The sequence below is a fragment of the Sebastes umbrosus genome, chromosome 23 (assembly GCF_015220745.1).
Source record: "Sebastes umbrosus isolate fSebUmb1 chromosome 23, fSebUmb1.pri, whole genome shotgun sequence".
Lineage (NCBI taxonomy): Eukaryota > Metazoa > Chordata > Actinopteri > Perciformes > Sebastidae > Sebastes > Sebastes umbrosus.
In genome coordinates, this window is record NC_051291.1 from 10,076,869 (window position 1) to 10,102,777 (window position 25,909).

The window sequence follows — 25,909 nt, forward strand, 5'->3', positions numbered from 1 at the left end:
AGCATTCTGTCTGCATCCATGACGTGGCTGGCTGGTTAATCGAAGGTTATGTCCATGGCATCATTCCCTGAGAGTGAAGAACTGCGCACTCCGAGCAAAACACACATCTCACATCAGCACTGGTAGTTTTTTTTTTTTTTTAAAAAGGAAAAACCTCACTCATCCTATTGAAGTTCTACAAACTTCTCAATGCATCGACTACTTTGGATCGACCACAGTGGCTCAGAATACTTGTGGGTTGTTTTTTTTGCTAAATGATAACTGGCACTAGTTGAAAAAGCTCAGGTGTAGATAAGGAAGTTCTCAACCTAACCTAGTTTCTATTCGCACATAGCCCCCAACACATCCGGCTACAGGTAGAAGAGGAAACCAGAACAGACAAGAATCAACACTATTCAACAGGAGGGGGGAAAGTGACAGAATAAAAGATTTGTAGGTAAATTGCTACTCAACAGATGATCACATGAACTCTAAAAACATCCACATTTACAAAAAGCAAGATAAAAAAAGAGAAAAATTAACCCTTTGAAAGGAAAAAACTCCTCAGAATAGCTGAGGCTTTAGGGTCAAAATATAATAAAAATCATTATCTCTCAATTAATAAATACATCATTCAGAATCCATAAAAATAACACATTAAAAAAATCAAAACGAGAAATAAATTAAGCAGGATATCATGCGAGTCGTCTCCAAGCGCATGACTCGTAATTCCTATTAAACAAATTCAGAGAGGCAGCACTTTGAGCCAAAATCGCTCCCCTCTAATTATCAAACATAGTGCAGATTTGAGAGTATATTTCGCACAAAATTTGTGCAAGTCTGTAACGCACCTATTTCGTTTTCAGAAGAACGCACCAAAGTGCTGCCTCTCGCTCTTTCACCTCTCCTCAAAGTCATTATTGCTGGTGTGATTGAGATAAAGGGGGGGTATCAGGGACAAGCATGAGTGGAGAAAAGTACAAACAATAAGCACCATTTTGAAATTTCAGTTCACCGCATCCTCCGTAGCACCTCGTTTTCGCCCCTCAGAGAAAAAAAAAGAAAAAAAAAAGACCCTGCTAGAGATTTACAGCTCCGTTTCATCTGCGCCTCCATCGTGGTCAGTTTGTCGCAGATGTAGCAAGTGAAGGTTGTGCGGAGGAGGAGGGAGGGGTGCGTTCAGCAGGGAGAGGAAATATTAAAATGTGATGTTGGCATCAGAAGCTGCTCCCCAGCAAAGCAAATTTGGTGAACCTCCGACATCTCCTTCGTCCATTTAAATGCCTGCAGGAGCTTCTTTCCCTGCATTTTCATAACATGCTTGTCCCTCTCCGCTTCCCGTAGCTCCTTTTCTGTTTTTTTTTTCTTCTTAGTGTGCTTGTGGTGAAGTCGTGCACTTGCTTATTTCAAATCCAATACCCTGTCTCCTAAGCATGCACAGTGAGCGTGTTTTACGTGTCAAGATTCGTTCAGTTTACGGTAGTCTCCAGGCAGTGTGTTCATTCTTTTTTTCCTCTCCATTTCTACAGCACAACAGTGTCTGGTAACAAACAAACCAATGTTTCTTTTCTTTTTTTTTCATCATTTTTGTAGATTTGGAGTGTTACACAAAGACGCGATTGTGTCTGTTGAGTTTCAGGATCTTCCCCAGTCTCTGCTTGGCTGTGGCCATGCCTTTTTTTGGCCGCTTGCCTAAAAAAAAAAGAAACAAAAGGAGAACAGCATTAGAAATAAGCATAATGTTTTCAATGCATGTCTGCTAAAATAATAATATTAAAAATAATACTTTTTATTTATATATTATTATTTTTTTTAATCATTTTTAATATTTGTTTTTTTTTTTATGTGTTTTTTTTGTTATTTATTATTTATAAACGCTTTTCAAAACAAAGTCATAAAGTGCTTTACATGGTACAACAACAGGCAAATAAACAAGACATGTTGAGAATTAAGCAGTGTGTTAAAATTAATAACTTTTTTCTTTAAAAAGTTAAGTTTTAAAAAGTGATTTAAAAGACCCTCAGGAAGGGAGTTCCAGAGGCAGGGGGCATTGACAGCAAAAGCCCGGTCATCTTTAGTTTACTAGTGATGTACATAACAGTTATTTGGTAATTGTTTGGTGTATAAATTGACAGATATTTTAGGTCTATGAAATAGTGAAAAATGCCCATCACAATTTACTAGAGCAGTGGTTCTCACCCTGGGAGTGACCAGATGGTTGCGGGGAAAAACATAAAATCACATATTTTTAGACTGGGGAATGTTCTTTACATTACATCGCCTGTACCAGTAATATAATTTGCCTTAGAATAGATTTTATTGAGTGCGTTTGTGAGAGTCAAAGTGTGCGTGCACATGATTTTCTGACGGGGGATTTCCAGCGGGTCAAGGGGGAGAGAAAAAGTCACAAAGCACATCAAAAATCCACAGTGCCTGGAGCACATTGGACAATGCCTCGGAGCTAGCCGTTAAAACTAAACATAACTCATCACAAACAGAGCATTGTTTAGCCTACATTTATTAATAAATTCAGCTGGGGGAGGCATGTAGAAAAAGCTATTTACGCTGTTCACTGTATACCAAACCCCAAAAACCTTGTTTACTACTATTTACTATCATAAGTGACAATGAAAACCAGCAAATATTCACATTTCAGAAGATAAAACCAGTGAATTTCAGGCATTTTCTGAATTGTTGCACATGTAAATTCCCGTCAATTGACTAATCTATGAATTGACCGGTCGTTTTAGCTATGATGTTTATACACCTAGTTAAAATACATTATAAAGCTGTGGCCTTATTTGTGGTTGTTGCATATTGGACCACGATTGCTTCCAAGGAGATGTCACAAATCATACTCCGACATACATGTTTTGAACTCAGATTTAAGGTGATTACAGCTTCTTAAATGTGAATATTTTCTGGGTTCTTTACTCCTCTATGATAGTTAACTGAATATCTTTGAGTTGTGGACAAAACAAGTCATTAGAGGACATCATCCTGGTCTTTGGGAAACACTGATCGTCATTTTTCACCATCTTATAGACCAAACAACTAATCGAGGAAATAATCGACCGAATTAATCGATAATGAAAATAATCATTAGTTGGAGCCCTAACAGTCACAACACTTTTCTGTTGACTACAAGTAAAAATGTGATGTCCAAACCTTTGGTGGCCTGATTGCTGATGGGTGGAGGGTTTGGGGCGTGCCTCTTGGAGGGGTGCAGCGGTGGAGACATGGAGGGGTCACAGTACTGGTAGTCTGCCTCTGGGCTGCTGCCGTGGCTCCGGCTGAGGGGGCTGGGCAGCCCCTGATTGTCCCAGGCCTCGCTGCTGTTGCCCTGGCTGTCCATCGGGCTCTTGTCCCCCTGCAGCCGGTGCTGCGCCTCCTCCCTCCGCTCCAGCGGCGAGCACTGGCTGGAGCCGGACCACCAGGGCTCCTGGGACGAGGCTACCTTCTCCGGCTTGGAGGAGCACAGCAGACCGGCCATAGACAGCATCCCCTGAATGGCCTCTTCTGTGCTGGGTGAGGTAGGACGTTCTCTGCAAGGAGCAGACAGGATTATTTACTAACTCTCATTAAAATAATACATGTTTGAGACCATTTAAAACATGTTTGCGTTGGGTTTCTCACCGTTTGAGTGGTTTGTGTTTGTGCCTGAGTTTCTGGCCAGACTGGTCCAGCTCTATGGTGTGCCCTGAGCCTCTCTGCTGAGACGAGCCCCTCTCCTCCTCTTCTTCCTCCTGGGAACTCCCTGAGTCCTCATCAGAAGAGGATGACGACGACGACGACGATGATGATGATGACGACGATGACGATGACGCTTTACGCTACATTGGCAAATTTTTAAAATGAGAAAGGATGCATCAGTAATCAGTGAAAATTCTGATAGACCTGGAATATCTGTGGTATTGCATGTTGTATTTGTAATTCTGGGACTACACAAAGCATTTAATGCATCACTTTCCAGCTGATGTTCACATGTTTTGTACCTGCATGCATGTCTATAATTGTGGCCTTGAACTCCTGATTAAAGAAGACGGGGTGCTGGATCCTTAATATAGATAATATAAAAAGGAAACTACGACAGCACTCCAATTTGACTTTTTAATATCGTCACACGGACGTTTTGTGCAAGACGCCCTTCTTCAGCGCGTGCTCTGGCAATTTCACAATCAATAAACACAGGTGTGGTTAATTATAGGCGGCCGCAACCAGAACAACAAATACATCCCGATTCGTTTTTATACTTGCTCATATTGTGCCAGAGTGATTTATGCATTTATATTTTGCATTAGTAGGTTTTCTTTTTCAATTATAAGTATGTAAACATTGTGCATTTACAGGATATGTAATGTGTCTAATAATCAACCTTTCCATGAATAAAACATTTAGCCCACAACACAAACTTAAAGTGACACTGATATTCCAAAGAAAAGCTACAAACAATGATTATGGCGTTCTAGTAAGACTCAACAAACAACCAGATTCATCTCAATATGTTTGAGCCACATGTGCTCCAGTGTAGAAATCACAGTGTTGAGACATCTGATGCTGTTAGATTGCTCAGTATTTACCTCTGTGGGAGAGTCACTGTCTGAATCCACGTCTGACACACTGGAGTGTCCTGAGACTTCTTCCCTGAGTTCAGTCTTCACCCTCTCCAGACCACCTGAGAAACACACTATGAGTTTAAAACACACTGAAATGTGGGTTTAACAATACAGTGATAACATTAATGATAACAGCCACCGGGGACTTACTGAAGAGTGTGGGTTTCTCGACTGTGCTGTGCTGCTCTCTCTCAGACTTCACGTCCACACAACTCTTTGGTGGGCCGACAGATGACCGTTCACCCTCCGTCTTCACCGGGCTGCTGCCTGGCTTCCTCAAATCTCTGCACACACATAATGATCCATGTTTGAATGATGAAATAAAATGTAATGTCACATCAAATATAGAGAATCTCGACTGCAGAATGGTTTCACATCATCAAAACTGTGTCTCTTAAAACCTCGATTGTGATCTGAACCAAACTGAAGGTTTGTCTGTGCAATTTAATTCCCCTGTTGTTTCATTCCCTGCACAATTTGATGTTATTTACGGTTGTTATTGTGGTACCTTTCTGACTCTAGTTTCTGTTATCATTTATATTGTGTTATTCAATGCCGTTCTTTTAGTTTGTGCCTAGGGGGGTGTTGCGATTTACTGGTATTGTGGCTGAGATTTTTCTCATTTTGTTTGGTGTTTTTATAAAACTGAAAGCATTTTACATCTGCACCGAATTTCCTCAAATTTAGGTTTATTGATTCTGTGTGAATGACCACTGAGCCTCAATCAATATGAAGCAAAAACATTTCTGTGTTGACCAAAGAGAAGTGAGCTCTCACCTGATAATCCTGCCGTTGACCAGCATCAGCCGGAGGTGGTTGTCCTCTAAAGACTCTGCAGCAGCAGCTGCTGATGCTGTTGACACTTTGTTGAGCTTCCCACGAACCTTGGCACAGAACGCCGCATCCTACATAGAACAGACCAGTCAGTAAACCGACTATTACATCTTTTAGTCCACACATAGGGAGCATCAACACTGAGCTACTTTATTGTTTCATAGGGAAAAAGATGGAAAAGCAGTGATTTTGTGATCTGCTTTCTGACTGCTCACCTCATCGAGCGGTCCCACCTCCAGCCTCCTCAGCACCTCCCTGGTGTGCTGCTCTAAGATGTCAAGGTTGGTGGTCAGTTTGGGCGCCTGCCGCTGCTGCTCCCTCAGCCTCCTGGCGGCCCGTCTCGCCTGCCGAGCCTGGCAATGCCGCTCCAGTGTGGCGCGAGTGGCCGGGCAGGCGTTTGATCCAGATGCTACTCCACACCCACTTCCCTGAGATTTCACTGGCTTGCTACCACTGACTGGTTCCTCCTGATTGATGAAAATAAAACACAATGGAGTCAAGCCTGCAAGAAAATGCAGCTCACATTTAAATACATTTTTCAATTGTTGTCTATCTGACTTTCTTTTTTTTTTTAAAGTTGCCGTATAATCAGATATCAGTGTGGCTGTCCTCTGTATCCAGTGTGTGGCCAGACTATGCTGTATTTTATGTCGAGAAACAAAGGCCAGCAAACAAAACAGATCACAGCGGTATAAACAGAGTACTTATTTGACAAAACAAGCCCACATGCTGCCCACACTTCACTGAGATCCGAACTCAATGTGCGCCAGGCCACCTCAGCATGTGGTCTGGTTTATCGAATCCCAAAGCGAGCAAGATCTGATCTCAGAGTCTACAGACTTGACAGTTAATGCGTCTTGGCATGATCAGACGACAAATGTCCCAACCATGGCCACAAACACCTGCACTAAGTTTAAAAGGTCCAACCGTCTCCTGTATCGTCCCCTCTTACCTCCAGGTAGCGGATTTCCTTGGTCAGCTCTTTAATGAGATGGTTCGGCCTGATATGGTCTGGTACCTCACTGGTGGGCTCAGTCACCTGCGAAGACACAGCAGACCACATTCAGACAGGAGACGTGAACAGAAAGAAGTCTGTTGTTGGCCACTGACACACATCCAGGAGATAAGAAGCAACAGTGGTGACGGCTGTGTAACAATAACCATCTGGTCTGTGGACTTTCAGGGTGCAGGTATACGGAGACGACCGTGAGAACACGGTGGCCGACGCTTACCTCTCTTTTCAACCAGGTCCTCAGTGCACTGATTAAAGCCTTGACTCCCTCCACCAGGTAGGTTGGTGGCGGACAGTTGTCCTCTCGTAGCTCTGAGACGTGAAGAAAAAAACATATAATCATTAAACTTAAAAATTGTATATATATATATATATATATACATATATATATATTATAATGGAGGAGTAACTGTACATTTATGTGTAAACATGTAAAAATAAGTGTGTGTCTCAGTGTGTGTTTTTCTCATCTCCGTGCTTTGTTTGTACATAAGAGCGTTTGTCTCTCACCTTTTAGCGTTTCCAAGAGGTTCTTGGCCACATACCAACAGATGGCCTCGAAGTACGGAAACTTGAAGAGGTCCGGGGTTTTCAGGCGACGCTCCATTTCATAACACCTACACATACAACAGATGAAATACAAAATAGGTTTTTAGTGATAAAAGTGATAAACATGAGAGCAAATTTGTTTCTAGATTAAATAAAAATAAAAATAATCAAGCCAATGTTTGAGCTGATTACCTGAGCTGCATATCAATATTGAGGTTGTGAAGGAAGTTCCCTCCAAATGCCATGCAATCCTGAGAGGTGAGAACAGCATGGATCCAGCCTGTAGAGGGCGCCAGAGTACCAACGGTTACACACACAGACTGACAAAGTTACAACAATAGTACACTTAAAGAGAGCTAAACTGACACCTTAATACTGGGCACTTGATCAAATATGTAGGTTGAGTGATCTGCATGAATAGACATTTATATAACAGATATTTACAGCACTTATAAGCCTGACCATGCACAAAGGGCCCAAACTTCTTATCCTCCCACAGTCAGACCTAAAATAAAGATAAAAGTTGTCTATTCCAATGATGTGCTCCCCCTCAGATAAACAACCCAAAGTGAGAGAAAACAGAGTCTTGGAGGGGGTTGGTGTAAGGCTGATGGACAGGCCTGATAATGCACTGGTTGACTGACCTACTGTGCTCTCTGACCCCCACTTAATTCCCACCTCTCCACACCCTCGCCCTCTTTTACAATGCTGCTGCCTCAGCGTGCCGGAGGAATGATTGAGGACGTCCAGCAGTTGACGGGCTGAACTGAAAGGAACTCTATCGGCTTTAAAACGTCTATTGAGAGGCTGACGGATGGATAATCGGATGACTGGAGACTTTAGCGTCACTTGCATGTCATATTCAGTTAGTGACATGAAACACAAACATCTTCTTAGTCTCTTAGCTTCTAATTAACAACAGCAACACTGCTAGTTAAAGGAACAAGCTGTGATCTACAGCATCCTCATATTACATAACAGCACTGTTTTCCTTCATTTTTTTCCATGGCAATTATGATCATTAAGAAGTGTTTGGGTTGTTGCTCAGGAAGACATTCCCTCTCTGTTATTTTCCCTTCAAGAAGCCTGTATTTTCCTGGCAGCAGCCATGGGAAGCGGGATTATTTAACTTTTGGATGCATGTGAAAAGACAAACAAATCCAAACAACAGGTCAGCTCGGTCGGTACAGAGGAGTCAGTCAGGCACCAACTATAATGATATATAACTTTAGTGACACAGATAGCTGTATGTCTGAAAGTTATTGTGCTTGGAAATCACAAAGTAGGTGATCATCCGAGACTCTTGGGGTGCTTTCATACATAACCCTGGTTTGTTTTATCTGGTTTGAAAGCTGTCAATCAAACCCTCTCTGGCAGAGACCAAACAATCGAGACTGATTGAAAAGGAGGGTCTTAGTCCGTTTCCAATCAGACTCTAATGTTTGTTTATGGTCTGAAAGCAAACGGACCAACAACAGGAATTTGTGATAGTAGATATGTGATTGCATCATGAATTTAAAGGCTGGTCTAGGGCTGTCCTCGACCAAAGAAATTCTTAGTCGACTAGCACTCATACGATTTTGTCCACTAATCAATTAGTTGATTTAATCGACAGATCTGTGAAACAGAGTTTCTCCACAAGGAATCACACAAAAACCCCACTTTAAATCTTGTGTTTATCAGAGATGTGCTCATAAGTTTCTTGGAAATAAGTCATTCAAAAAAAAAAGACTAATCGTCTGAAGAAATTCAATGTAGGCACCTCACTAATGAACAATCAAACCTCCCATTCTTAAATTAAATCATTGAAAAGGCTGATTTTCGACACTTGAACACCTTCTTGGCATTAAACAATTGTTTAATGTTGACGTTTTACAGTCAGGATTTCAACCGCACCACAGCACAGAGACAGCTCTCGTTTAACCCATTTGTGCCCAAAGATGATATTTAGCATGATAAGGAAAAATGCCACAATGCTTCTTGTAGTTTCTGAGATACAGTCATTTTCTTATCATGCTAAATCTAGTATTTGGGCACATGGGACTACTGCTTTTTCCTGAAATATAATGGAGTCTATTGCAGAAACAGTAGTCATGTGCCCAAAGTCCTTCCACCAAAGGTAAATAGAAATTTTAGTTGCTGGCACTAATGGGTTAAGGACATCCACTTGAACAAAAACAGTGGTTAAATGTCTTTGCATCATTAGCTCTCAGTGCTGCATTCAACACGGTCAACTGGGCAGACTGGAAAACTGGGTTGGACTTGGCACAGTGCTAAACTGGTTTACATCCTATTTGAATGACAGGGACTACTTTGTGTTGTTATTATACTCTTTTAAATCCTATGTAAATGTGTGAGTCTATATTGCCTTGTATTTATTTTCTTGATGCCTTTTGTGTCATATGTAAAGCACTTTGAATTGCTTTGTTGTTGACGGTGCTATACAAATAAACTTGCCTTGCCTAATATTGCCGTACAAGCCTGCTCTTTTTAGTCTCTACCCATTTGTCATTATTCATAACACATGGTCGATGCAGCCCATCGGAGAACACAAATATAGACTTAAGAAGCAGTAAAGTGCTGCATGACCTACTGCCAGTCACTCAGCGAAACATCACACAAGCATAAACAATCACCACAGACCTGTAGGGATGAGCAGGGTGGTTCCTTGGGGTACAACACACTTGTAGCACTTCTCCACTTTGTCCCCAAAGAACACTTCGCTCTGATTGGGCGAGGAGCTCCATGCCTCATATAGTGCAAGGTTGGCGGGAGTGGGCTTGATCAAGTAGAAGACCTTCTCACCCTGCAAGGCACATGAAGAGGAAGTTGATGTTGTGACTGTTTGAGCATGGCAGCTGTGGTGATGCTGCTTTTATAAACACCCACAAACTAATGTCAGCTTTAGCTACAAGAGGGAGTGGTGAGATCATCAGTATGGGCACAGCAGTGCTGCTCCCCGAGCTGTTTGATGAGTAAATGTGATGTGGCCTTTCAGCAAGTGTTCGCCCAATCAGCTGTGACTGCCTGACCTCAGTATATACAAACTTTAAAAATCACTTGAGCTTGACAAATGAGAGGGCAGCGTGGTTTTGGATTTAAACAACAAACAAGTAATTTATTTGGCCTGGAATGTGTCATCAGCTCTTTTCATATAAACACTCACCCAGAGAACATGGTACCAGACAGAGGTGCCTCCGAAGTCTATGTGGAAGTCTGTGTAGCTGTCCTTGACCCCCATAAGGCAGTACTTCTGGACAAAGGGTTTGGGGAAGAAGGAGTCGTCCGGCCAGTAGTTCTCCACCCAGGACATCTTCTGAGCCACGTCAGGAACCTCAACCGACTCAGACATCCTTAGAGCGAGGCAAAAAGTGAAACAAAAAGGAAGGTTAGACTTTGTTAAACATGATTGGTTGTCTTAACCTATTTCATTCCTTGAGGGTGTCGGCGCCCTTGGCCAACTTTACTGTCTTTCAGAGGCTGTAGCAGGCTGAGATTTATGGCTAGAGTGAAGGTACTGGTTTCATATGAAAGTTAGGCTAAATTTTGGCAAGGGAAAAATGGCATGGCCATTTTCAAAGGGGTCCCTTGACCTCTGACCTCAAGATATGTGAATGAAAATGGGTTCTATGGGTACCCACGAGTGGAAAAGGTTAAACTGCTAACAATGTAAATGTGCCACACAGCCAATGCTAGTTTATATAAGCATTGTCTGAAGTGTGGCATGAAAGTGTTTATTGACGTACAGACTTGAGCATGGCTTACTTTGTGTCAGAGAACTCCAGGCTGATGAGGTTGAGGACCTTGGGTCGATGCGTGTTGGTGAAATACTTGATAAACTCGCTGAGCTTCATCTTGCTGTCCGCCTGCCGGGCCACATCTATCACATCGATGACTTTGTCGCCACCTACATGGGAGAAAAGTACCGTTCAGTCTGCATAATATCAGATGGAGAAGTTCTGCAGTCAGGGACTCAAATATCTTCAACTTTTTAATTGGCTGCTGAGTGGGTGTGGGGTTCACTGGGGTCAGCGGCCTGCTGGCATCTCCATGTGCTTTTAGAGATCAAGCCCTGAGGGAAACTGGCACCAGTATGGCAGTGTGGGGAGGGGTTGTACAGGCGAGACTATCTGTCAATCTGTCCAAGACCACCAGTCCCCGAGGAGGAGGAGGAGGAGTGGGTGGAGGTGAGAGGGCTGCAGCGTTCACTGCCTGTGTGTGCGTGGGAGACCTCGATATAGAGGGAAAATACATGTATAGATGTGAGAAAGAGCGTGTGCATACTGTAGGCTTCATGTGGTGTGTTTATGAGACAGAAAACAGATGCTTAAAAAGAGAAAAGAAAACTCGTAGAGCGCAGCAAACAGTTGGGACGCTACAAATCACACTCGGGTGACACATGGGGCCGGAAGTAGGGCCGCGGTGCAGTGTGTGTAGCAAGACAGCTGGTTGTTGTATTTTCCCCACACCCCCCCCACTCACCTTTTTTATTACCCCTTTGCGTGTTCTCCCCCTCACACACACAACACACACACACACACACACACACACACACACACACATGCACTCAGACACCTCTGAAGGCCCAGCTGGCCAGCGTCTGATGACAGAGAACAGCTGGAGTAAAGGCAGTCAGTCACACAGTGAGAGACAAAGCTGCCTGGAAACCACACAACGACGAGCTCAACACCAGCTTAACAAACCCAGGAGTAGAATGAACACCATAGCTAGAGAGACACTTGCTGTAAATCACAATAATATATTGCAGCACCCAGTAACGTTAAAGAGGTCATTAATTAAGGTAATTGCTACAGATACGTCTTCGTCAACATGCTTGAGCCAGAAACTCTTTTCTTACTGCTTTCATTAAAAATCTGTGAATTAAGGCTGTCAAAGTTAACGGGTTAATAAAACAACATTGTTTTAACGCCACTAATTTCTTAAACGCATTAATGCAATCGATCTTTCGGAGGTTGAGAATGAAGATACTGGTATTATATGAAACTACAAAAACCTAAGGAATCCATTGGTACCAACCATGTCATACTAGCTGGTCGCAAAGGAGGTTAAATAACGCACAAAACTGTCAAGGCCATTTTCAAAAGGGTCCCTTGACCTCTGACCTCTAGATATGTGACACAAAAAAGGCAAATCATTATTTTGGCCAGTAAAAATATGCTTGTTTTTTTTTTTTTAAAGTTATTTTTTTGGGGGCATTTTCCATTTTTATTGAGAGGACAGTGGATAGAGTCTTGAAAGGGGGGAGAGAGAGAGTGGATGCGGAAAGGGCCACAGGCCGGATTCGAACCCGGGCCACCGCGGTCAGGACCAAGCCTTGATACATGGACGCCCGCTCTACCAACTGAGCTAACCCAGGCGCCCAAAATATGCTTGTTTGGTGGACTTTTTCATCTACCAGTCCCCTTGGCCGGTGAGTCAATGAGTTAATTTCGGACATTGCATGCAGGCAAACCAGCATGCCCTAAAATTTTACATCTTTTTACTTGTATTCAACCCCTCTGGGATTGATCAATCATCGGAGTCCATCATAAGACTTCTGGTACCATTGGCCACACACTATGTTGGCTACACACCCTAATGACACACAGAAGACATCAGCGTCCACTCCTGTTGTCCCATTGTCTTCCAACTGTAAGAAACGTAACCTGAAACTCGGTCCCTGGTCACAACACCTGTGCCTTGGCTTAATGCTCAATAGGGCATGGGAGAGAGAGATAGAGTGAGAGGGGGAGTCTGTAATCTGAACTTAATGATAAAAACACCAGTGGGCTCGGTAATGGGCTTGTAATAGGAGCTGGGAAGTGGCAGGCCGTCTCAATAAGGAAGCGTAGTGTCAGAGAGAGGGTAGTGAAAGCTTAGCCATCACTCATTTAGGAGTCATTCAGCCATCGCCTGATGCCTGATAAGTGGGTTAAAACCTCATGAACCCAGAAACCTGTTCTTATTGACACACAGATGGCGCCTGCTCAGCGATGGCCACTTAGCTGGCTGGCGTTGGGTGGTTTCATTAGCTTTTAGGCCGACTGAGGCTACTGCGTATTCCCACATCCTTCCCAAAGGATAAACACTAGTGCGTTATTGTACATCTGATACAGCTGACAGCAACTGTTTTTCGCTGCAGAGTAAAGCCCCGTTCATTATGAAGTGTTCTTCTTACCCACATACTGCTCCACGTCTTTGACAGAGAAAGTAGGGGGTGGTAGTTTGAGTCCCAGGGCCTCCATCTCTGTGACCTTGATGGGGTAGCTGAAGCCGTGTCTCTCCAGGTACCTGGTCGTCACGTGCTCGCCCTTCATCTGCATCATGATCTCCTCGCCACTGAAACAAGATCATAATAAGTTCAGTAAACTTCATCTATTGCCATTTTATAGCCTCAGAGTCATGACCTCTTAAATGTTTCACAAAAGGCAACATTTGAGTGTCACAGAGATGATTTTTATGTCAGTATTCAAAGTAACCCTGACTATGGATAAGTACCTCATACAACCCCACTTCAAAACACACTAAATATCCCTTTTAACGTCATTAGCTTCAAGTGTAAAACCAGCTTTATGAGGAAATCGTTATCTGATTAAACAGATATGAACGAAGCTTGACCCTTGGTGGTTGGGTTGACAGGTGAGGCCATTTATAAGTATACAAGTGCATGTGTGTAACTTGATATCTACCTGGCGAAGGTCCTGTTCTGGAGCTCCTTGACAAACACTGGGGTGCCAGCCTGCACCGGCTTCAGGCCATCGTTTGGCTCTGTGTAGTCGTGCCTGTGGTAGTTGTTGCGCTTTTTCACTGCAACAAACAAGAGACATCGGAGGTTCACGGGGTTGTTTCGTTCTTATTTCATCACGCCGTTGCACTCTTGAAGCTTGTTCTCCCAACAAAGTGGTAAATTACGCACATCACCACCACTTTTTGTAAGGGGCATTAATTTACTACTAAACCCCTGAGCTAAGCGATGGGGATGGAGGGGCTTGTCCAATCAAAGTGGAGCGCTTACAACACCATTCAATTAGCCTGTTAATGTCTGCCCTCTGGGCTCCCGGAGGTTGACCCATCCCCCAACCCCCCAAAAATGTGACTTGAGTAACACGGCAGAGAGTCTCTTTTCCCCTGTGACCAGTCAAACGTAGAGAGACAGGGGTGGGAGGGGGGAAACTGAACAGAAAGAGGGTTAGACATGTAATCAGAGGACAGTTTTGATGAATGAGATACGTGTAAGGACTGAGGGAGGGAGGAAGACAGAAACAGAAAGAAAAGAAAACATGCCACTAATGACCAATAGCAGTACTCACTCAGGGAGGGTCCGTGTACGACATCACAGTTGGGACAGTGGTAAACATCGATATCCACAGCATGATGCTCTTCCACCTGCACACAGCTGGAGAAGGACAGGTGATGCAGTTAGGACAAGTTCACTTCCAACAATCGTGTATCAATATTTTCTTACCCTTAAAACATGATTTGGAGAGTGACTAAATTTGTGGGACCATTGAGTTTTTTGTCTGACCTGGACAAGTTGACACACAAGCTAATGTCAAACTGTAAAACGCTGTGAGTGATACCAGAGGAGATTTCACAGATTAAAGGTTTGGGGTAAACAAACACAGAAAGTACAGTTTGGGTCTGGTAAATAACCTTTGCTCCAATCAATTTTTCAAACAAATATTATACAACTGCAGCCTCACTGGAGAGAGGAGCATAAAAAGCACATTGCACAATAATAATGTAAGGGCACTAGCATGGTCCTGGCCCTGGTTAATTAATGCCACGTTCACAACATATTGTTTAGACCATAATATTTTTGAGCAACCAAGTCAGAAAAACTGTTCACATCAGTCTCCAAGTTGTATTTCGAAGTTGAAGATATCTGACGACAAGAAGTGTCAACAAAGTGGTGGCGAAATAGTTGCAAAGTAGGGCTGCAACTATCTGACGATTATGTTCTCGATTAATCGATTAGTTGTCAATAAAATGTCAGAAAATGATGAAAAATGTCGCTCAGTTTCCCAAAGCCCAAGATGACGTCCTCAAATGTCTTGTTTTGTCCACATCTCAAAGATATTCAGTTTACTGTCATAGAGGAGTAAAGAAACATATTCACATTTAAGAAGCTGCAATCAGTGAATTTAGATTTTTTTTCTCCAAAAAATTACTCAAACTGATTAATTGATAATCAGAATAGTTGGCGATACATTTAATAGTTGACAACTAATTGATTAATCCTTGCAGCTCTATTGGAAAGCCACCATAAATGGCAGTTAAAACCAAGTAAAATATAATATGAACACTAATACAATCGATTTAACTAAATAAACAATTCCAAATACATAACATGACAAAAGTAGCTTATTTATGCCATTCAAATGATGTAACTACTAGCCTTGCAGTGCGGGTAACTTTCTTGAATAAGCATGAACACTCCAAAGTTGGAATAATGGGCGGTCTTCCCGTTCTGTCGTCATTACGTGACGCAGAATAAGGTCAAAACCTTGGCTGCTGTACTTGAACAGTTAGTGAGGTTTGTTGTAGCTTTGTATCTGCAGCAGTGTCACTCATACCACTACCCCCGACCGTCCTGCAGCAGCCAAACCACAGGCACCAACACACACACATGCATTCCTCTGGTGCATACCAGAGCCCCATTCCAGAGCAGCATGAACAGCAACCAAGCTGCCATTCAGCCTGAATGGACACCAAAGACTATTTAAGGGTTAGGAAAACGCCAAGCTGCATGTTTGTATGACTCAAGCATGTGCACAGGTCATTTTTATAGTTAAGTGATGTGAGGGAGAGGTCAACCACAAAGGGCCCTCTGTACTTAAAATGACAAGCATGATGGTGGCCTGTTAACATGCTTTTTGAGATCTGAAGAAAATTACTCTTTTATGAGATCATAGATCATGTCCCCACTTGACCTGGAAATAACCGTTTCTAATAGAGTTCTGCAGGATTGAGTCCTAAAACCAGGAAATGAGTTAGCCTTTTTGCACTTCTGGTTCCCTCGTCTCGAAGTCAATGCTTTTTTTTGAATGGGTTTTTAGTTAGATGCCTGAAATAAGGTCTGTGGTTAACACAAGCTTAAGAGATTTTAACGTTTTACGATATTAAATACATCAGTAAATATCCCACTTGTGAATTTTGAAGCTTTTATGTGTCTTAAAAAAGGTGTTTGCTAACAAGCGACCGTGTTGTAGTTCGTCTATGGCGATTTAAACTCATTTCTGGGTTTTAGGACTCATTCCTGCACCACTCTATTAGCGTGATGAGACAAAAAAAACATTTTACTAATTCACCGAGCTATAACTGTACTAATCCGACCTCTCACATGGCTGGAGCAAATCTAATTATTTCACTTCCACTGCTTGTTTTTAATTTGGCTAATTAAGAAACACGTCGCTGTGATGGCTGGCCCTAAGAAGGAAAACATGCAACCATAACAAAACTGCAAGCACACTGGCTTGAAAAATAAAATTTGCTATCTTTTAAACCATCATTAAGCAAGATAAGCTTCAGTCTGACAGCCAGCACAGCGACATTAGGTTGTAAACAATGGATTTGTGGCTGATATATTGTCTGTAAGGCCTGCAGGAGGGACGGAGCTGCCTGCTATCAGCTTTGATCTACAAGAAATTGTAGGAAACTGTAAAAGGAAATAAAGCCGAGGGCCATTAACTCATCAGGAAGTGGTGAGCTTGTGTGAATGCTGGCTCTAATCACCCTGGTGCACTAACAGGATATAAACAGTAGCTGCCTCTCTACAGTTCACCTCAGGTAACCTGGTGCTATTATTGGCTGCACAGCCAATTGGTTGAAAATAGTGTTTGTGTTTCTGTCATAACATGCAATTAGTTGCCTGAGTAACTTACTAAACGGATACATTATCAACTTAGTAGGCTTGTTTATGTCAGTTACAAGTTTGCCTCCAACATCCATAAAAAACTATAAAAATGGCAAGAAAAAACAAGCTTAAAGACGTACTCCTGCTCCTGCACGTGAGCAAGTAGATCACCAACAATAACACTGCAGTGCTTGGCTGTAGTATTAAGCCTAGCTCATGTATCAGGAATCTTGGTTCACATATGGCCATCCGCTGGGGGAAAGCATGAGTCACGGCTCTCCGCCGCCGGCCTGGGTTGGTGGAGATGTGTGAGAGCAGCATTGAGCTCAGCTGAGGTGACCTTGTTGTCCTCATCTCACTTGGTACGTTCCTTTATGTAACACCACAGTGGGAAACCAGGGCACTGTGCCACATATACACACTGGCCTGACTCAGCTTATGTGTCACCTGTAATGATTAATACATAACAAGGCGCTGAAACTGGTGTAACTGTGTGGACTTGATAGAGAATGTAAAAAAGGGGGGAGGAAACTGAGCTGAAAGGGAAAGACGGAGAGAAAGTATTTCCTGCCTTGCTCAGGCTTGATGATGTATTGCATCACTTGCAAAGTGTGCAAACGGTTCTTGCACCAACGTGAATCTCTTGTGCTCGGAAAGCAATCAGAGCGAGGACCCAGTGGTGGAAGAAGTATTCAGATCTTTTACTTAAGTAAAAGCATTAATACCACACTGTGAAAATACTTGACTAAAAGTCCTGCAATCAAAACCTTACTTCAGTAAAATTATTATCAGCAAAATGTACTTAAAGTATGAAAAGTAGGGCTGTCAATCGATTAAAATATTTAATTGCAGCCCTAATATTTACCTCTGAGATGTAGTGGAGTAGAAGTATAATGTAGCATAAAATGGAAATACTCAAGTAAAGTACAAGTACCTCTAAGTTGCACTTAAGCACAGTACTTGAGCAGATGTACTTCCACTGCGAGGATCAGATTGGAGACTGACGTCATCTTAATACTTAATGAGATAGTGTTATCATCTGTTGTAGGACAACAACAGAGCATATTGTGACAGAAGGCGACAGAGTACAGCAGTCAATATGTCTCATGAAGATAAAAACCTCGCCAGACTGGAGACTGGAGGGTTATTCTGTGACGCCATTGCAGCAGATTAACAACCAAAACATCCTGAATAAGAGGAGATGTGTGTACTTGGCTAAACCCCTGCCATCAACAGCCCCTCTCCCACCACTTCCTCTCATCAAGGGCCTCCTTCCTGTGTGACTGAGAGGGCTTATTCATTAGTGCATGCACTGTGAGGGGTTCATTGTCCTCCATGATCAGTGCAGAAACACAAAGGCTGGAGGCGGGCATCACCATTATTTTCAGCTCTAAATAACTGCTCTACATGGGGCGGCGACACGCCTATATTAGGGAGCTGGCAGATCCCTAATGGATGGGTGGTGGAGATAGAGATAGAGAGGAGATGAGGGCAGTTAAACACACCTGGCTATCCTTATCTACCCCAGAGGAGCACCTGACTCCTCCGGCCCTTTTCCTAATGCACTCAAGCAGAGCTTACATAAACAGCGCTGGACTTGGACAGAGCCCTGACAGATGGATAGGGATCTGTCATTTTGGCCTTACTGGTTAAATCATTTTAGCTAGCTGTGCGTAAAAAGCGACCCAACATCCCTACAGTGGTTTCAGCTTGAAAGAGAGCTATCTGTAGTCAGCTGGTAAACAACAAAAGAGGATCACTTTGTTGTTTATGGGGCGTCGGGGAGCCCTGGGGAGCTTTAACAGCTTAATTGTTTTCGGTGCAGGTTGAGTTGCCTCGAGGCTCCGAGCACTGGGGCTCTACTTTCACACATGTCTTCAACATGGTTGTCTTAAGGCCCCCGGTGCCCCTGTAAAATCTACAAAGTCATCAGTCTCTTGTGACTGTCTGCTGCAGGAAAACAGCAGCCATCACACTGAGGCTACATTCACAGTACTACATAAAACAGTGTTTTAAAACGAAAACGATCTCCATCCAGACGAGCGTTTTAGGGCCAGAATTAATCTCCCTTCACTAGCACAACTGAAAACGCATATCACATGACCATTCACGTGCCGGTGTAAACAGGAAGCAGCGCTGGACACGGGAATCAATGTAAAATGCTCGAATAATAGCTTGCCTACTGCGCATGTTGGCAGTAGTAGCATTATAAAATGCAGAATTTAACTGCACAACAGCTGATAGCATAGACAACAAGGTCAGCAACGCTTGTGACTCGTTATCCATGTTGAATTAACCACTAGTGGTCGAGGCTGATGTTGTGACGCGTGACGAAGCAGGGAAGGACACATTATGACTGATAAGCCCCAATCAAGAAGCCAACGTGGGTGTCTGTGTCATCGTTTTCAAAGGTCTCCATTTTAGGGGTTCGAAAACGCCAGAGTAGTGTGGACACTAGGCATTAACGTAGCAAAAGTTATGCGTTTTAAAACGAAAATGTATTAGTGTGGATGTAGCCTAATACGTTTGCTACGTTTAGGCCTAGTGTCCACACTACTCTGCCTAAAACGGAGACGTTTGAAAACTCCAGGGTTGCATTTTAGTCTGGACGGACAGAAACGGAGACCTTTGAAAACGATGACACAAACACCCACGTTTGTTTCTTGATTGGGTCTTATCAGTCATGATGCATCCTTCCGATTCGTCATGCCCCATCACGTGAACCTTTTCCGGAAGAAAACAAATGTCATCAGCCATGATTACCGTGCGACTACCAGTGGTTATAACAAAAAACAGGCGTTGCTGACCTTATTGTCTATGCTACCAGCCGTTGTGCAGTTAAATTCTGCATTTTATAAGCTATTATTCAAGCTATTTGTGAGTGGCGTGTCCAGCGGCGTTGATAATACTCTTGTATTTTCAGATCATTTTCATTTTAAAATGCCGTTTTAAAGTGAAATTTATTAGTCTGAACTCACCTAAAGATGGACCAGCTTGTGGATACAATCCTCTCTCTACGTTTGAGGTTGATAAGCATTTTTTAATATATCAAGAATTACAATGAGTTTGTTGTTTTGAACATGGGATGACTAAGAAGTAAACGGTAATAAAGAGCTGTCCATAATATATTTCAGCCAGTAGTATTTCAATATGGCACAGAGAGATCCAAATCTACACCCAAATTAAGGGAAATAATATTTATAGAGTGATATTTCTGAGCCAAGTCTTCATTTTTATAGCTATATCTTTAATATCATAATTCAATCTGACTGCTAATCAATACATGAGGCTGTTGACCCCTAATCAACATTGATCAAACTGGATGTAATGCAGTTTCCCTTCCCCGAGAGAGGGCCTTGCTAATGAATGTAAACACAGCTTTTAAAAGGAGCTATGAGGCGGCTCTTTGCTTTGGCCAATTAACTAATCAGACATCTAAACAAATGATGTGAAACGTCTCGTTCATGGACAACAGAGGTAAAAAAAAGAAGAATCTTTCCACACATCCATCCACTTAGCGTAAACACTAAAAAGGCACTCTGTAGAGGCTATCCATCTCTCTTTAGTGTGCTCACAATCTGTGCGACGTTGACGGATCGTGCATCGAACTTGGCTAGCCGGAGCCCCCATCAATCATCCCCTCTGTCCCATTGAGCCCCGCTAGTCTATCATCACCCCCACCAGTCCATACCTAAACCAGACAACGGGCTGACACCTACAGCGGGGTAAACCCTGTGATCTGACGTGACCCAGTGAGGATTTCCAGCACGCCAACATCCACAGTGTTGACGTAAATTGGCATCTTGGAAGCGCTGGAAGCAGTCCATTTACAGAAGTACGTCCTGTAATTAGCCAACACTCTAAATGGTAAATAACAGGGTTCAAACTAACATTTGTTATATAAACCACAGGCTTTAGTAGTGGGTTTTGATGCATAGAAGAGTCCTTCAGGGCAATGGTACCCAACCTACGGGCTGCAAGATAAATTTGGGACGCGAGAAGATTGTAGGGCTGGGGTAAAAAAACGAATACAGCATAGTATCGCGCTATTTTACGTGGCAATATTGTATTGATGCACAAACGTCAAGTATACATTTTTTATTATATAAACTATTAACGTCTTAATCACAGCTGCTATTCTGTCTTTCAGAGGTTGTAGTGGGCTCAGTCTTAAAGCTAGAGTATGTATGTTTCCTCAATAATTTCACTTCAAACCGTTATGTTCATTTTGCACTAAAGGTCTTAATAAAAGAGAAAATACTCAGTACTTCAAGTATATAATTCATATAGGAGTACACAGAAATAGTCTTTGCCATGTGGTTGTTTCATATAGACTATTTATTTATTGAATTAGCAGAAACCATGCTATATTGTGATTTATATCGGTATCGAGATATGAAATTACCTATATCGTGATAGAAGATTTTGGCCATATCGCCCAGCCCCATCAGCCATGATATGACCAATCTACATTAAATAAATACCATTATCGTACATAAAAGTTACGTGGAGTGAGGTTTACAGATTTTAAATGTGGGGAAAAGTACTCGAAATATGCAACATAGACAAATAACCAGAGTTGACTCAATGTTGGAAGAGAAAAACTTGGATTGGTGCGTCCCTACGTCACTTCAATTCTACGTCAATGACTAGAAATCTCATTTGTGGGTCCCTTATAGACCAGTTAAATATATCTGTATATAATGTGATACAAAGCTAGACTTGTGTGTCAATACAAGAGACTACATATGCAAGCATTTAAGAGCACCTTATCTAGACCAACAAATGATGTTTTTGCTTTCCAGTTCACCTCACTGATCACCACTCCAACAAAGATAAACCATACAGTGTTTTCCTCATCCGGCCAGGCTGTATTGTGTACTGAGATACAGGTGATGGAAAACAGGACACTCTCCAGAAACTCAGGCAGCGAGACAAAGTCCCCCACACAAACACAAACACAAACTCAGCTAGCAAACTGACAAACAGGCACCGGGAGGTTGAGCTCCTCTCCACTGGCGTGCCATCATCCACAGCCAGAGAATATCCCTTTCCTTCTGGCCAGCCTCGTGGGAAAGAGGCAGGAAATGTGGCTGCTTTTGGAGCTCTGCTCTGTGTGTATCTGCTTATTAGTCATCAATGGGGGAAGCTCCAACATTTGTTCCTTTTCTTGCTGGCACATGACACACAGCCAGCCTTCGTCTCTCTTGGCTCTGATTTGCCGACAAATTCTGGCCGCCAAGTTTTTTGGCAGCGTGTTTAATGTGGTTACGCAACGGCTTCCGTCATTCCAACACGAACAAAAACAGATTATTGTATTCATAAACAGTTGCCGTGGAGACGCGCCCACACAGGCTGATTCAAGGAACTGAAGAACGGGGTACGTCAAACTTTTGTCTAAGTCTGCCTTCAGACTTAGGGCCACATTGATAAAAAGTTACAGATAAACAAAGTCAGGTCTTTCTGGTTGCCTGACTCACACACAACATAATTTGACAACAATTATAATACACATTCTTGATCCCTATGGCAAAATATTATAGTCACCTCAGCAGGCCTTATAGTGCTTGATAAGGGGGTTAAACCTAATCAAAAGTACAATTAACTAGTAAGGCTGGGACGATATACCTATTACCTGACTCAATACTATCAAGATACTTGGTGCATATATATAGTGTTAAAAAAGTAAATTTCAAAATCGTAAAAAAAACAGCATTACCAAACAGTACTGTGATCATCACAGTATTGGGTGTGGACTTACTAGAGCATGCATGACCGAAATCTGACATTTTATTCTGCCATACATGCTCAGACACAACAAAATGGCATTATTACACAACAATAAACTTCCCAGTATGATTTTGACATCCACCACCCACACACACCCACTCACAGCATGAATCATAAAAAAGCATCTACAACACTACCTTGTAATAATCAAAGAAGGTCAGGGCATTAAAAAAAATAGGACAAAACACAATCCATATAAGCAGTTATGTGTCTGCAGGGTACCTTAAAATAATCCCCCTGCTCACCACTAGGGGGTCCCCTGCCATGTGCCTCTTATGGCTGAAAGGGGGGATTTAAATTTCTCAAGCTGTCAATCAAAAAGCCCGACCATAACAAGCTCCTTGTTCTCTGCCTTTTTGCTTTCTAATAAAATAAACCACCAAAAAACACAAATTGCAAAGACAGCTTGAAATTGGTATGTATTAAAATTGAATGTTAACTAATCAACAACCTACATATACATTATATATGCACTCTGTGCATTAATTATATGATGCTGTGCAATAACTATATAATTATCTGACGGAAACTTTGTGCAGTAATCTGGCAAAACTGTCATCTCATATACATATTGTATTTTTATATTTATATTGCACTATCTCTTTTTTTATTGTTGCCTTTACCTTGAGTGACCTAACTTGGTGAGCCAGATTGTGATGTTGGAAGCACACACTGGTACACAACGACTGGTTTGACTGAATCTCAATCTGTTAAATCACAATAAAACCAACATTAAATTGGAGAAAATCCAGCTATAGTTTCTCCTCTGTGTTAATTATTAGTATAATTTTGTGTGCCCCCTTTGTAAAGCATGCTTTGGTTTCTGAAAGGCGCTATATAAGTCCAATTTATTAGTATTATTATTGTCAGAGTTGTATTGACAAAATTCAGAAATAAACTCTGTTTAAAAAAATAAATAAAACCAACATTAAACCTATCTCTGAGGTGACTGCAAGAGCTGGCACCCTTCCTACGTCACGATGACCCCTTTAAGCTTCTGATAACTGAACTGACTGACACACAATCCGCATAAAAACTATGTGCTATATGGGCTCTATTTGAGTCAATAACGTCTATTATCAACATAATTACACACACCAGATACAAGTGGTATGTTTAAGTGTAACTGCCAGACAAAACTGGCTAATTTAAAGCCAATTTTAGGGGACAAAACGCCACTTTTCTGTCGGTTAAAGTGGTGTCAATAGACGGTTTAAAGACCCCGTCGCTAGCATTAGCTCAGTTAGCTTCCAGTCACCAACCGCTCAGCCAACCGTCGCCTTTCTTTAACAAACAACCGGTGTTTGTCGCTTCCAGTGAGTCGCATCTGTAAAGGACATTATAGCCTACGTACCTGCCGTGAAACCAGTCTTTACAGATGTCGCACTCGATCATGAACCGGCTCACATCGTAGGGCTGCCGGCAGACACAGTACAGCGGGGCCGCCGCCATCTTCCTACTGTCCCCAAACAACGCAGGAATGAAGCGGGGCGGGGATTTAAACAGCGTCCGGAAACAGCCGAAGAGAGAGAGGGGAGAGCCGAGCGGACACGAAGTCCTCCATTCTAAGGCGATCCCACCTCTGACGTCACGTTCCAAATTATTCATTTCCATCTGGTTGTGTGTGGGCATATACTAACAATAGACAAACTTTTTTCCAACAAAGGAATGACATAATGGTATTGTTTTTGGGCATTTGATCAGATTGAGATTGATGTTCAGCAAAATCTGATGATTAAACAAAATTAATAATAACTAATTAAAGGAAAATGGTGAGTCTCATAGGCCTTAGTGAGTAAATTATATATCTGGGAAATCTGGGATAGTTTATATATTATATTATATTATCATTCTATGATATATGAGTTATTAGAGGAGAAGTGAGAAAGGGGTAGGGAAATATAAGTTTTACTTCTACCTACACCTTTTCGGACACTATTACTCTTGTTTTGTTTGTTATTATTTTGTATCTGTTTTTATTTATTTTTATGTTCGAAATAAAGTCTTTCATTCATTCATTCATTCATATATATTATACATAGTATATCATAATTTCAATTACCATTATGTGTAGGCCTACTTTTTAAAATTAGTTTTCACATTTAAAAAATGTATACAAAAGTGCAGAATTTTTGTTTTCATCTTTTTATTGTTTAATAAACAAACAGACAAACAAAATCAAGAACAATAACATAATCATGTATAACAACATAATACCCTTATTCATAAATAATATTAATGTTGTTTTATTATCATTATTGTTAACAATAATAATAATAAGAATTAAAACAATAATAGACAAGGTGTGTGTGTTTGTATGTGTGCATGGTGGTTAAGATTAAACAAATTCTATAGCAAATTGTGAAAAATTATATTACAATCTCACAGCTACTCAAGCAGGTATGTAATGAAAGACTGCCATACTCTGATGTGTAGGCCTATTTAAATATATTTAAAAAAAAATATCTTTAAAAAAATGTAACCATTACAAATGCATGAGAAGTTTTTCTTAAATCTTCACACAAAATGTCACGATATGATGCACAGGCATTTAAAAGTATCTATTTTATGTAATAATGAGGGAATAAAAAGCAATGCATTATATTCACATTTTGCTCAATATTGCTGTCAATTAACGATGAACAAAAACACATTAATATGGTGTTAAACCATGTGTAAAAAGTGTTTTAGCTGACTGAAAATACCATCGAGTAGCTACTTCCAAATGTGCAGCATCAGCACCGACTTATCAGAAAGCGCAGCTGATGTGATGTACAGAAAAAAGCATAATTGTGTCACCCAATCCAAAACTGCTCTATCAGCAGAATATTTTGCAGAGTAGCAGAGTTTATCTTCCTCATGTTCTCACACCTCTCCTCAGCAAAGAGTGAGTTCCTTTGATAATATTCCCAACCTACGGCAGACATTGAAGAATAGCATAACCAAAACACAACATCCACCCCTGGTATGTCTCCATGGAGCGTGTCTGACGTGCCCTACGTGCTTGTGTGGTGAATAGCAATGGGACCACCGACCCAAAGCTTGATCTGTGAGCTGACAGCACCCATCCCCCCACACGCCCATCTGTGCTGCTCTGCATAGGCAAGCAGGCTCGGTGCATGCAGAGACTCATGAGCACTGAAGACACGTGTGATTCAAACCAGTTCATCTGCAGATCTGTTTTTTTTTTTGGTGCATTCTCAGCCTGCAGCAGGATGTAAACATCTCCTTCTTTGTCCTCAGGGTGATAATAAATATAATGACAGCCTGCAC

At 41.9% G+C, this 25,909-nt stretch overlaps 1 protein-coding gene across 1 annotated transcript; it reads right to left on the minus strand.

Moving 5' to 3' along the window:
- On the minus strand, positions 1–24,141 carry kdm7aa (lysine (K)-specific demethylase 7Aa). Its single transcript, XM_037760689.1, has 18 exons — positions 23,991–24,141; positions 14,301–14,386; positions 13,680–13,797; positions 13,169–13,329; positions 10,756–10,897; positions 10,157–10,343; positions 9,634–9,796; positions 7,183–7,270; positions 6,952–7,058; positions 6,662–6,753; positions 6,382–6,468; positions 5,645–5,896; positions 5,373–5,500; positions 4,746–4,879; positions 4,560–4,654; positions 3,616–3,812; positions 3,148–3,524; positions 1–1,671 (listed from the first exon to the last, which is right to left on the minus strand). The coding sequence occupies exons 1-18, from the start codon at positions 24,086–24,088 to the stop codon at positions 1,583–1,585; spliced, it is 2,601 nt and encodes an 866-aa protein (XP_037616617.1). The 5' UTR covers positions 24,089–24,141; the 3' UTR covers positions 1–1,582.
- Between the last annotated feature and the right edge of the window lie 1,768 nt (positions 24,142–25,909).